This window comes from Ophidiomyces ophidiicola (genome assembly GCF_022830035.1).
Source record: "Ophidiomyces ophidiicola strain CBS 122913 chromosome Unknown scaffold_12, whole genome shotgun sequence".
In the NCBI taxonomy this organism is placed as follows: domain Eukaryota; kingdom Fungi; phylum Ascomycota; class Eurotiomycetes; order Onygenales; family Onygenaceae; genus Ophidiomyces; species Ophidiomyces ophidiicola.
Genome location: NW_026054652.1, coordinates 283,615 through 294,724, shown reverse-complemented (window position 1 = coordinate 294,724; position 11,110 = coordinate 283,615). Strand labels below are relative to the sequence as shown.

The window sequence follows — 11,110 nt, the reverse complement described above, 5'->3', positions numbered from 1 at the left end:
CGTTACGATACCTTAGCAATTGCGGCAGCTGTATATAAGCACGGAGGTCTAGCCGTGTATTTTCTTGATTCCCATCTGTACCATTCTGAACTCTGGATCATTCTCGGCTGTTACATGCAGCTGCCCATGATGCGGTTAGGGATATTCTTGCTAGCAGCAGCAGCTGCCATTGACTTTCCTGCTCTTGCTTATCCCTGGCAGGAGACTCCATTGACACCTAGATCCGCAAGCTTAAGATCCCGGAGTGGGCACCAACGAAGGACCACCGAGAGCCAGGCGACTTGCAGCTACGACAAAGAAGTCAGCGTGAAGGCACCTCGCAAAAACGTTTTCCTCGGTTTGGAAGGCAGTGAAGTCGCTGCGGTGACCAAATTTCTTCATGACCAGCCAACACTTAATCTAACCGCGGCAAGCAATGCTACCAGGTAATCATACCATTTTCTGGATAGCGCAGTGAATGAATTTTGCTGATGACTGAATATGCAGCTGGGACAACATAATTGTGCTTGTTGAGCTATTGCAGCCGAATAAATCAAATGCGTTGCCGTACTTAAATGATAACGGACCTGCTCCGGATCGCTATGCTAGAGCTGGTATACAATTCAGGGCAACTGAAGAACCCTACGTCCAAGATTTTATGGTTGGGCCTCTCCCGGTTTCAAGTCGAACAACGGTGCAGCCGCTCAACTATATCTACAACAAGGGTATAGGGAAACAACGGATATTCCATACTGATTTGGAAGAGGAGATAAAGTTTTATAAAAGAGTCGGTGCTAGTGTTGCTGATATTACTCGTGATCTATGGAATGGCGTGAGAATCCTTTTCTTATTCTCCAATTGACAGTGAATTAGTGCTAACTTGGATGTCAGACCTTCATGGGTTTGCAGAATGATACCCTTTTTATGAAGGGTTTCGAGCCTCTTTGGATCGATGATCGTTCCGTCGTAACGTGGTGCCAGTTCTGGAATTACCCCACTGGCACACCTGATGATCGTGCCGCACTGCTTCCTCTTGGCTTATACGTAAAATTGAACATAGCCGGAAGAGATCCAGCTAAATGGGCAGTACTCGGATGGTTTTATAATGGCATATTTTACAAAAGTACCCAAGCGTTTCGGAGGGCTTACTTCTCTCCTGGATTTGAGAAGCTTTATGCAAACATTGACGGAGCTTGGGCCCAGCTGAGTAGAGATGGTGAGCCTTTTCGACATGACACAATCGCCGCTCCATTGCAGGTTCAGCCAGAAGGGGCGCGATTTGCTGTTGATGTACCTGAAAAATACGTTGAGTGGAGTAAGTTGAGACTATCAAACTTTCTTCCCCTCCGCATACTTAAAGTTTGGAATTAGTGGACTTTTCCTTTTATATCGGATTCAGTAGAGATACTGGGATGCGACTCTTCGACATTAGGTACAGAGGTGAGCGGATAATATATGAATTGGGGCTTGAGGAAGCGCTCTCTCACTATGCCTCAAATGATCCAATGCAGTCGGGTGTTGCGTTCTTGGATTCTTTTGAAGGGTTTGGCCGTGTGGCCTATGAACTCGTGAAAGGCTACGACTGTCCATTCCATGCGAAATTCCTAAACACTTCGTTCTTCACTGACGAGCAAACCCGCATACATAAGAATAGCATTTGCTTGTTTGAGATGGACACTGGCCACCCCCTCCAGCGCTATGCGTCGTCGCATACTATTAGTATTACTAAAAACATGGTCTTCACTGTCCGGAGCGTCAGCGCTGTAGGCAATTATGATTTCATTTTTGATTACGAATTCTACCTCGATGGTTCGATCCATGTGACGGTTCGTCTTTCAGGATATATCCAGGCGGCGTACTGGGCGCATAATGCCGATTATGGAGTCAGGATTCGCGAGAGTCTTTCGGGGTCGATGCATGACCATGTGATCAATTACAAATTGGACATGGACGTTAACGGCACCGCGAACAGTCTAATGAAGGCGACTGTTATTCCCACGAAAGAACAGTGAGCATTTTCTGCCCCTCCAACTTACCCCGTGGCTTCAATATAACAAACTTTGCAGATACCCGTGGTCAGACGGACAATGGCGACATACAATGAAACTAGACAAGTCCTTCATAACAAATGAGCGACATTCGAAGATCAACTGGGATCAAAACCAGGCCACTTCGTATTTCATTGTAAACAAAGATGCACCAAATAAATATGGAGAGTATCGAGGGTATCGGATTGCTCCTGGTATGAAACCTACCTCCTGGCCCCTAACACGTTGGAGAAAAGTAAATACTGACTCCAGATGATTTTGCAGCGACAAGTGCGACATCGTATCTCACAGTGAAAAATTCAGACAATTTGAAGAAAAGCGGTGGCTGGGCTACGCACAATCTTTATGTTCTGAAAAACAAAGACACCGAGCTTCATAGCCATTCTCCATATAATAACCTCGATGCTGGAAAACCAGTCATTGATTTCAACAAATACTTCAATGGAGAGTCATTGGATCAAGAGGATTTGGTTCTGTATGTGTAGCACCGTACCGATGAGACATATATGAACCGCCAGCTGACTGTCGTGATGCTAGCTACTTTAATTTGGGAATGCACCATGTCCCCGACACTAGCGATTTGCCCAACACAGTGACAACAGTGAGTGAAAAGCTAGCCCTGATGTTGATTGCTAGGTGTGCTGATATATACTCCACGGCGTAGAATGCCCATTCTTCCCTGGCCATTGTCCCCCATAATTACCTTCCTTCAAACCCCTCACGAGCTACTCGTCAGCAGGTCCGTGTGACGTTTGGAAACGATAAACCAACGCAAGTGGAAACGTTTGGAAGTGGCCAGGCCAAATGCAGTTTTGACATGGTAGGATCCTCATTTTATCTCGTCTCACATTAGCTCTCTTTCTTGAAGCTTAGCTAATTGCTGTGTTGTATAGCAAAACGCGATCCCCGACCTCTCGGATTATAAGGGTGATGTTGTCATTCCAAAATACCCATTCTACTTGCCTGGGAATGCGACGTACGCGTCCTGAGGACCTGGCGATTTTAGGCGGGGAGGCTGGTGCATTTATTTTCATGGCATGTCTTGCATTTTGTACAATTTATTTAATAGTTTATTTTTTTTTAAAGCTTAGGAGCTTCGCAGCACATGGGTTTGGATGTGAGGATGTCTAAATGGTGAAGGTTTTCTGCATTTGACAAATTTCCTTTTCCAAGCCAGGTATAGCTTGCCAACTTCACATGGGCAGGGACGGGCACAGAAATTCAGTTTGAAACCATGGAGAAAGGAGAATTTCATGTTGCTGGCTGATTGGCAGTAGATAGGATTTCGAGCATATAAAATAGGGGGTGCGAATAATAATGAACAGGTTCATGACAAATAACACCCCTTTTTTTGGATGCTCAGCCAATCTGCTACGTAGTTAGATGGGCCAGCATCGCCTTACCGATTATCTCCACAGAGAGTCGCAACAACACCGGTTTCATCAAAGCTGACCAGCTGGCCACCGGTGGAGTTCTCCGGGCAGAACTACGCTTCAAGCCTACGAGATACTCTTTGGCTGGGTAGGGAGGCCATATTCGGAGTATAGAGTAGGGCTTTACGTCTGAAAAGCGCCATGTGGCGGGCTCAGAAATCCGGAGAGGGACGAGGGCAAGAGAGCAAAGAAGCTAGTTCCAACAAAGCCGCCGTTTCAGGGAGCTGTTTCATCCCCGAGCACGGACTGCCAGGTGTCATGCGGGTGTTTTGCCGGTGAGGTCGCGAGGAGAGTTAGCTAACAAGCTGGCTAGCCCTCTGCGGGGGGGCAACAAGCAGCAAGGCGGGCAAAATCGAGACATTTCCAGGTCCAAACCAGGCCCATTCCCGCCTCCCCCCTTTTGGAGGCTTCAGACGGCGCTATTTGACACACAGTCCCGGCGGCGGCGGGCGGTTCGGCAAAGAAAGTGATGAGCGCCTAGGCCGTGTGTGGCAGTTCTTGGAGGCCGGAGGAGAAGTTTGCCCAATGGTTCTCAGCGCCAGCGGAGCTTGAACGGGTGGACAAGCAGACGATCAGCGCTCTCCCAAGAACGCAGGGCGCGCACATCGCGACTATCCGGCTGGCGGCTGGCGAGTTTGACGACGCGGTCTCGGGAGCGCAGGCGGTGAGCGCATTGGCCCGGGAGCAGTCAGTGTGTGACGGGCGGCACGACCGGGCGGGCTATGCCGTTCTGTCTTGTTCGACCTGAGACGCGCAAAACAACCTTTAATAATAATACGTTAATAATGAACGCGGGCTCGCGCTCCGCCGTCGCTAAAATTAAAGCGCGCTGACGTGAAACACGGGCGTACGGAGTCGATAGTGCGGCGACGGCGGAGGGTGTGCGCAGCGTCTTGGGGGCCAGCAAAGGAGCGCCCCCCGATTGAGTTTTTGGGGTCCACCGCCCGCCAGCAGCGCGTCCATCGCCCGCTTGCGCTGCAGGCGAGGCGGGCCCTCTGTCATTCGCCTTGGCTGGCGCTGCCGGGTTGATCCTCGCCGGCGCAGAGAGAGGGGGTCTTCATTCAGGGCCAAGCAGGCGCAGAGGGCCATCCATGACGGGCTGCAACAAACCAACGACTATCATCAACCTACACGGCCGTTGCTGCGCGGCAGAATAGGGGCGAGGATGCTGCGCTAGACGCCAAACTTTGGGCTGGGGGCGCGTCCTAGTATGTATCTGCGTTTTTGCCCCCGACACATTCACTAAACTACCCGACGAGCACTCGATCCACGGTTGGCGGCCTCGACATCGGCGAGCCGGCCAAAAGCCTAAAAGCCCGCCAGGGCCCGCCGCATGTGCGCGCCGTCATTCTCGCTCGTGGCCTGCCGGTGCTTTCTTTTTCTTTTTCTTTTTCGTCTGTGTCTACTTCGTACTACTGCTGCTGCTTTGTGCCGTGCGACCAATCGTCCCGGCCTGGCTGCTGCTGTTGCGCCGTCGAGCTGTCGCTGATTGGCACCAACACTGCATCCATGCATGCCCGCGCCCGCTCCCATGAAACATGCCCATCTCGCTCTCGATCCCGCGGCCCTCCAGCCTGTCCGCTGCGTCCCACGATGCCGGCCACCACCTGAGTCGCCGTAGCAGCGCCCGATACCACTCGACGCCCGCCGTCGAGCCCGCGCAGCCCAGCCACAAACGCGCCTGGCACCATGCTTCCTTTCGGCGCCAGCATTCCAAGCCATCCCCCGAGGATTCCCTTCATTTTCGCGTGGCGATGCTCGATCCTCCGCGGGAGAGCAGCCCGGCGGCCTTGGGCGCGGCGGATTCGCGCTCCAACGGCGTGTTCTCGGCGCATGTTATGCAGCACCGACCACCATCCCCCCCGCCGCCCGCCCAGGTATATAGGCGAAGCCATGCGGCATTATCATCCTTGAATGCAAGCTCAGAAGACCCTCTGCGCTCGTCCGAGCCTCCGGCTGCACACGAGTCGCCCGCGTCTCACAAAGCGTCATCCGCCAGCGACCACAGTGCCAACGGCAATTTCCCACCTGCGACCCAGCACCAACAGTTGCAGCAGGAGCATGAGAGCCCGGGCCATAAAACCCACCGCAAGTCCTTCCGATTCAAACATCGACCCTCCATGATTGACTTATCGAAGCTGTTCCCTCGCCCGCGGGACACCGCGCCGCCCATGCTGTCTCCTCATCGCCTCACGGCGTCGCCGTCCCCGGTCTCCTTTCTGTCAGAGTCATCTCACAGTAAACTGAATAGACTGGACAGACTTCTGTCCGGCAATAGGCTCACCAAAGTGCCGAGAGCCAAAGATGCGGCGGAGATCTATCAGAAAAAACGAAGGGACCATGAAGACTGGGCGCGGTCCCACCACGTGGAGACGCCAGACTTCTACCAACAGCAGCAGCTGTTGCAAGCCGAACCATTGGTGGGCCCGACGTTATCGCAGCGCCGAAAATACGATGGCTGGCGTGACCCGACTAAGTATCGGCATAAAGCCGGCCCGGATTGGTTTGATGGCCCGGCAGGGCAAGTCAGCGATGACGACAACGAGAGCGCGACGGGCGGCGCGGAGGCTCAGGATACCGTCCCTGCCATGCTGGCGGCTCTTCAGGAAGCCACCCGCCCAAAGCATGGCAGCTTGGGCTCGATGAGCCGTTCGAAGAAGGCCTCCCGGCTTTCAAGGAACTCAAGTCGCTCCGTGCAAGCTTCTTCTAATGGTTCGACCATTAAACCCTCTTCGACTGTGCAAGATCCAGCTTCTCGATCTGCCTACCGTGGAAGTGCAATGCTAGAGGAGAGTCTAGCAGAATGGGAACTAAACCACGGTCCTACTTTCTATGGAAATGGTATAAACAGTGGGAATAAAACCGTCGATATTTCGAAGAAGAACAGCAGGTTGTCGCTCAATGTCGCAAATCTCAACGAAGCTAGTGTTCTCTGTCTGTCGTCGTCGGAAGATGAAGCGGATGATGACGGTGAGGATGCGACGTCTAGTTACGTCAATCGGTCAGTGCTCCGCGACAGCATCATCACGTTCGATGAAAACACCGAAATCTGTACCGCCCAAGCGGTTGAAACGCGACTACGACGGCCTCCCAAGAGAGTGCCGGCGAGCCACCCCGTCCAGAATCGAGCGACTCGGTCTGCAGCACCCTCGAACTACGACCGTTCCACCACATCTAGCGTGCGTTCATTTAATCTCAGTCAGAGCGGCTCTCTAAGGCATTCTCGCTATATTCCAAGTATATCCGAGCCCCCGAATTCACCCCTACCTTCTACTCCAAATCGAGAGAAACCCTTCCCGACTTCTCGCCCTCCGTCCGGTCGACAGCAAACCGGTTCCTCGACTAATCGCCGAAGCAGATACATCGCCGTTACCCGGCAAGAAGAGCATCTCCTCGAAACCATACGGCGCAACAAAGGCAGCATCCCGCCCAGCCTTGCCCTAGACGGGAATTACGAGCGTGAAGGCCGACACACGCGACCGTCGTCGATGTACGCCACGGATGTTTCGTTCCTGAAGCTCAGCCGCAGCGAGACCCCGCGCAAAGTGCTGAAATTCAACGCAGACACCGGCACTTTTTCTGATGTCGGCTCGAGAGCCGTATCCGACGCCGGCGACCTAGCCACCGACTCCGGCAATTCTCCCCGAACCAGCTTGGTCCACTCGGACAACTTCCCATCGCCCTCCACGGGATTGGTCTCCCCTCTCACCCCAACCTTACCGCCTCCCCCCCACTGCCTCTCTCCGGGAAAACCTGTCAGGCACGCCAGATTCCCTCGAGCTGCCCTCCAGGATGATATGCCACGCTCCAGATCCCGCACTGGCAGCGGCAGTGCGATCGTCTTTGACTCCGAGGCCGCTGCCGGAAAGGATGCCGACAGTGAGGATCTGCCCATCTGGGCACTTGGCTGGAACAGCAGCGACACCTCGAGCGTGGCCGTTGTTGTTTAAGTTCTTGCCCTTTCTTTCTTTCTTTTTTTTTTTTTATAAATTTCTCGAGAGTGGAGGATCGGAGATGCTTTCGTGCTGGGCATCGTGTCTCTTATCATTTTCATTAGATTTCTTTTCTTGTCATTTTTTTCTTTTGTGACCTTCCTTGATTTTGGAGATCGGCTCAGGTGGCTCGAATTGGTAATCCCTTGCTTTTCTCCACTGGGGACGGCAACAGTTGTATGGTTATATTTTGTTTAATTGGACATGAGATATCTCATGGGCTTTGGATATGCCTTGATGATTGATGTTTGAATGCGATGGTTTTCTTATATTATACCTGTATCTATACTCTTCTCTTTGCCTCGTCATATTCTATTATTGTTGAACCGAAGTGGTTGTCATCTGTTGTCTGCCTCGACGTGGGGTACGGTGTACATTAACTAGTCATAGGGTCCGGCGCAGATTTGATCAATAATGGCATGACAGCAGAGATAATTAGTCTTAGACAGGCTTGACGACGGACGTCGTATGGATATGAGCATAATTCAGCCATCCCTCGCCACCACTCGACAAGAAACCGTGAATTTCACAAGCTTAGATTGGCGCTGCTTATCCCCCTTTAGTTACCCCGCAGAGCCACAAAGCTGCGCAGCCATTATGGAGAAGAGGTGAGGCGAACAGACACACACAGAAGGCGGGCCATTCCATCAACCGAAGGTGATACACTCGGACGAAAACCGCTCGCGACCATATCGCGAACAGAGCGTGAAGCGTGGCAGTTCGGCCCTCCGTCGGACCTTTGCCCTCAACTTTGGGTTGTCACCCCTGAAGCTACCAGGGAAGCTCCGGAAAATGACCAGGGATGATGCTCTGCACAGCATGGCCCGGTGGAAGGATCTGGAGGCCCTGCAGAAACCCAACGCTAGGGGGGGGCGTCGGGCTTCCAGCCAATGTGCGCCAGCAGATGTCAGCGGTCAGGCATGCGCGATCGCTGAACGTAGTCAAGCGGCCGGGCAAACAAGCCTTTGCCTGGAGAGCCGGGCAGGGGTGCGTGAAGTTCCAAGGCTGAGACCGCTATTTTGCCAGACTGGCGGCCCTGAATAATATGCAGACGCAAAACAGTCCGGTGCCAAAAGCAAAAAAAAGGAAAAATAGTAGTCAGATAAAAAATAAAAAATAAAAACGCGTGCTCGTGGACTGGCCGGCAATTATTGGAAGTGTGAAAATATTAGCCCGGATCTCCCTGCATGTGTGTGGCTTGCATCCCAGTCGCCTCTCCTCATTCTTCTCCCTCTTCCTCTCCATTCGTCTCTCGCGTTTTGACCTACTGCCTGCTTTATTTTTTTTCCACCTTGATTTCTACCTTGCTTCATCAGCTATTCTTTCCAACCCTCCTATCGCCAACTGCTGGCCACAACTCCACCCAATTCCAAACGAACACATGTGTGTCGCCACAGCAACTCTTGGTACAAACACAAATCAAGCGTTTTTGTGTTCCTGACTTCCACACTTCCCCGGACGACATCATTGTCACTTGACAAAGGAAGCTAAACACCAGCCGCGCTGAGTCGTTCAACGAGAACACGGCTCCCTGAGCTGTTCAACATGGGGAGAGACATGCAGAAACAAGCAGCATGGATGGGAGTGCCGGTGAAATATGTTGTGCTGGTTTTGGTATGGTGTTTTTTGGTGAACTGTGCCATGGGTAATGTGCTAACGGGGCATTGGATCTATTGCTAGCTGACAATCCAATGTTCTGCATTTGTTCTGGTATGGGTTTGAATCAAAAAATTTTTCTTGTTGAATTTTTTCCTGTGCATCCTGTGATTTGCTAATGAATATGGCGTTATGGGTTGCAGTTGCTTCATTATTCCAGAGTTATGCCCGTTGTTGGCGGCCGACGATATATCACGTCCACCGCTGTGTTCCTAAGCGAAGTCGCCAAACTTGCAATATGCTTGACCGTTGCCCTTTATGAAGTATCGCGGTCCATTCCTCCTTCCATGCCAGCGACATCTTTGTTCGGTTCTCTATCTGCCGCCATCTTCACCGGTGATAGCTGGAAGCTTGCCTTGCCCGCCGCCTTGTACACCGTAGCTAATTCCCTGCAATACTTGGCCCTATCGAACCTCGAGGCGGCGCAATTCCAAATTACATATCAATCCCAGCTCATCGTTAGCGCGATCTTTGGAGTGGTATTGATGCGTAAGAATATATCATATGGGAGGTGGATAGCGTTATTGTTATTGATTGTGGGCATTGCAATGGTCCAAATCCCTCCGGTCGACCCCCATGAACTGGACCGTCGGACACATTCGTATCTTCCTCGACGCCTGTCGGATCTGCAGCATCTCGCAGCCGCTGCAGCCCCTGTTTTGCGAAAGCGATCTGCTACCTATGAGGGCATCCAAGATGATATAATCCAGGCCCACCCACCGTTCGACACCCGTGTAGGCCTTCTTACTACCTTGGTCGCCTGCCTTTGCTCCGGCCTTGCAGGTGTGTCGTATGAAAAGGTGCTCAAGGAGAGCAACCAGTCCGTCTCCGTCTGGGTCCGAAATGTACAGCTGGGAATATATTCCATCGTCCCAGCCCTCTTTATCGGTGTTATATTCCTCGATGGTGAGCAGATTGCCAAGCGTGGCTTCTTTCACGGATACAATTGGAGCGTCTGGGCCGTCGTCGCCGTTCAGGCTATCGGCGGCATTGCCACGTCTTTCTGTATTAGCTATTCGGAGCTTGGCTTACTACAGGCTTCCGGTGCCATCAGCGTGATGATCGTTTCGATAGCAAGCCCCTTCATTTTTGATAGTCAAATCTCTGTTTATGTGAGTTCTTGGCCTGGCTTCTACATCATTGAGAATTGAAACTAATGATCTCTTTCAGTTTGTTTTCGGAACACTTGTTGTCCTTGCTGCATGCTTTATCTACATTCCCGGCTCGGCGATTTCAAAACTTGAACCTCGACCTCGACCTCCTCCAATTCGAATTCAAGATTTCGAAAAAGCAAAGTCGTCACCAGATACCTCGGATGGATCAGGAGAAGGCTATGCTAGCCCACCGAATGATTTTTCTATCAGGTTACCCACAACCCCGTTCTTGTCGGATGCAGGAGCGCTCACCACTTCGCGCCCCAATTCCCCCTCACCAGCTAGACATCAATCTAAGGCCCAATCAGCTAGAGGTGGTTATTTTGGAAGACCTCGCCATGACGGCTGATATCTAATTGGCGCGTCATTTTCGCATATATGTTTCAGAACCACGATATCCAGGATGTTTTTCTATTCTATTATTTGGTTGGAAAACAGGCATCTTTTTTAATTGAACATATCAGATGCAGCCTTGGGAGAAGGTCATAGGATAATGTAAAAGCTACGATGGAGTTTGGAGTTTGTCTATTTTACACCCCATTTAAGCGAAGCGATACTGCAACTCACAGCTCGTCTTTGAATTTCTCGCAGCCCAAGTTGAGCAATTTACAGTCAGGGGATATCGTATTAGCTATGTCTCTTTTTTAATTTAATATACCCTTTTCTGCATTTTTTTCGGCCTTGTTTTGTGGTTGAAGTGATACCCACGTATTAGGTATCCTGCTCAATGCCCTCAGGAGTCGCCAGGGGTCTTGCCTAAAGGGGATGGAAACGGGTCTAATATCACGTGTTGGAGGGGCTTTGTCGCCTTACTTCCTCATCAGGTAGGCTCACCACATTCGTTTTTC

At 51.5% G+C, this 11,110-nt stretch overlaps 3 protein-coding genes across 3 annotated transcripts; all 3 read left to right on the top strand.

Annotated features, from left to right (window-relative positions):
• Positions 1-129: 129 nt before the first annotated feature.
• LOZ57_003548 (uncharacterized protein) lies at positions 130-3,016 on the top strand (the record flags this gene model as incomplete). The annotated part of the gene is made up of 9 exons (XM_049252596.1): positions 130-425; positions 487-811; positions 871-1,294; positions 1,351-1,987; positions 2,046-2,221; positions 2,280-2,502; positions 2,565-2,628; positions 2,692-2,847; positions 2,921-3,016. The coding sequence occupies 9 exons, from the start codon at positions 130-132 to the stop codon at positions 3,014-3,016; spliced, it is 2,397 nt and encodes a 798-aa protein (XP_049108437.1).
• A 1,982-nt stretch (positions 3,017-4,998) lies between these two features.
• Positions 4,999-7,410, top strand: LOZ57_003547 (uncharacterized protein; the record flags this gene model as incomplete). The annotated part of the gene is made up of 1 exon (XM_049252595.1): positions 4,999-7,410. The coding sequence occupies one exon, from the start codon at positions 4,999-5,001 to the stop codon at positions 7,408-7,410; it is 2,412 nt and encodes an 803-aa protein (XP_049108436.1).
• Positions 7,411-9,272: 1,862 nt separating this feature from the next.
• On the top strand, positions 9,273-10,611 carry gms1 (UDP-galactose transporter Gms1; the record flags this gene model as incomplete). Its single annotated transcript, XM_049252594.1, has 2 exons — positions 9,273-10,220; positions 10,279-10,611. 2 exons carry the CDS (start codon positions 9,273-9,275, stop codon positions 10,609-10,611), a joined length of 1,281 nt encoding a protein of 426 aa, XP_049108435.1.
• Between the last annotated feature and the right edge of the window lie 499 nt (positions 10,612-11,110).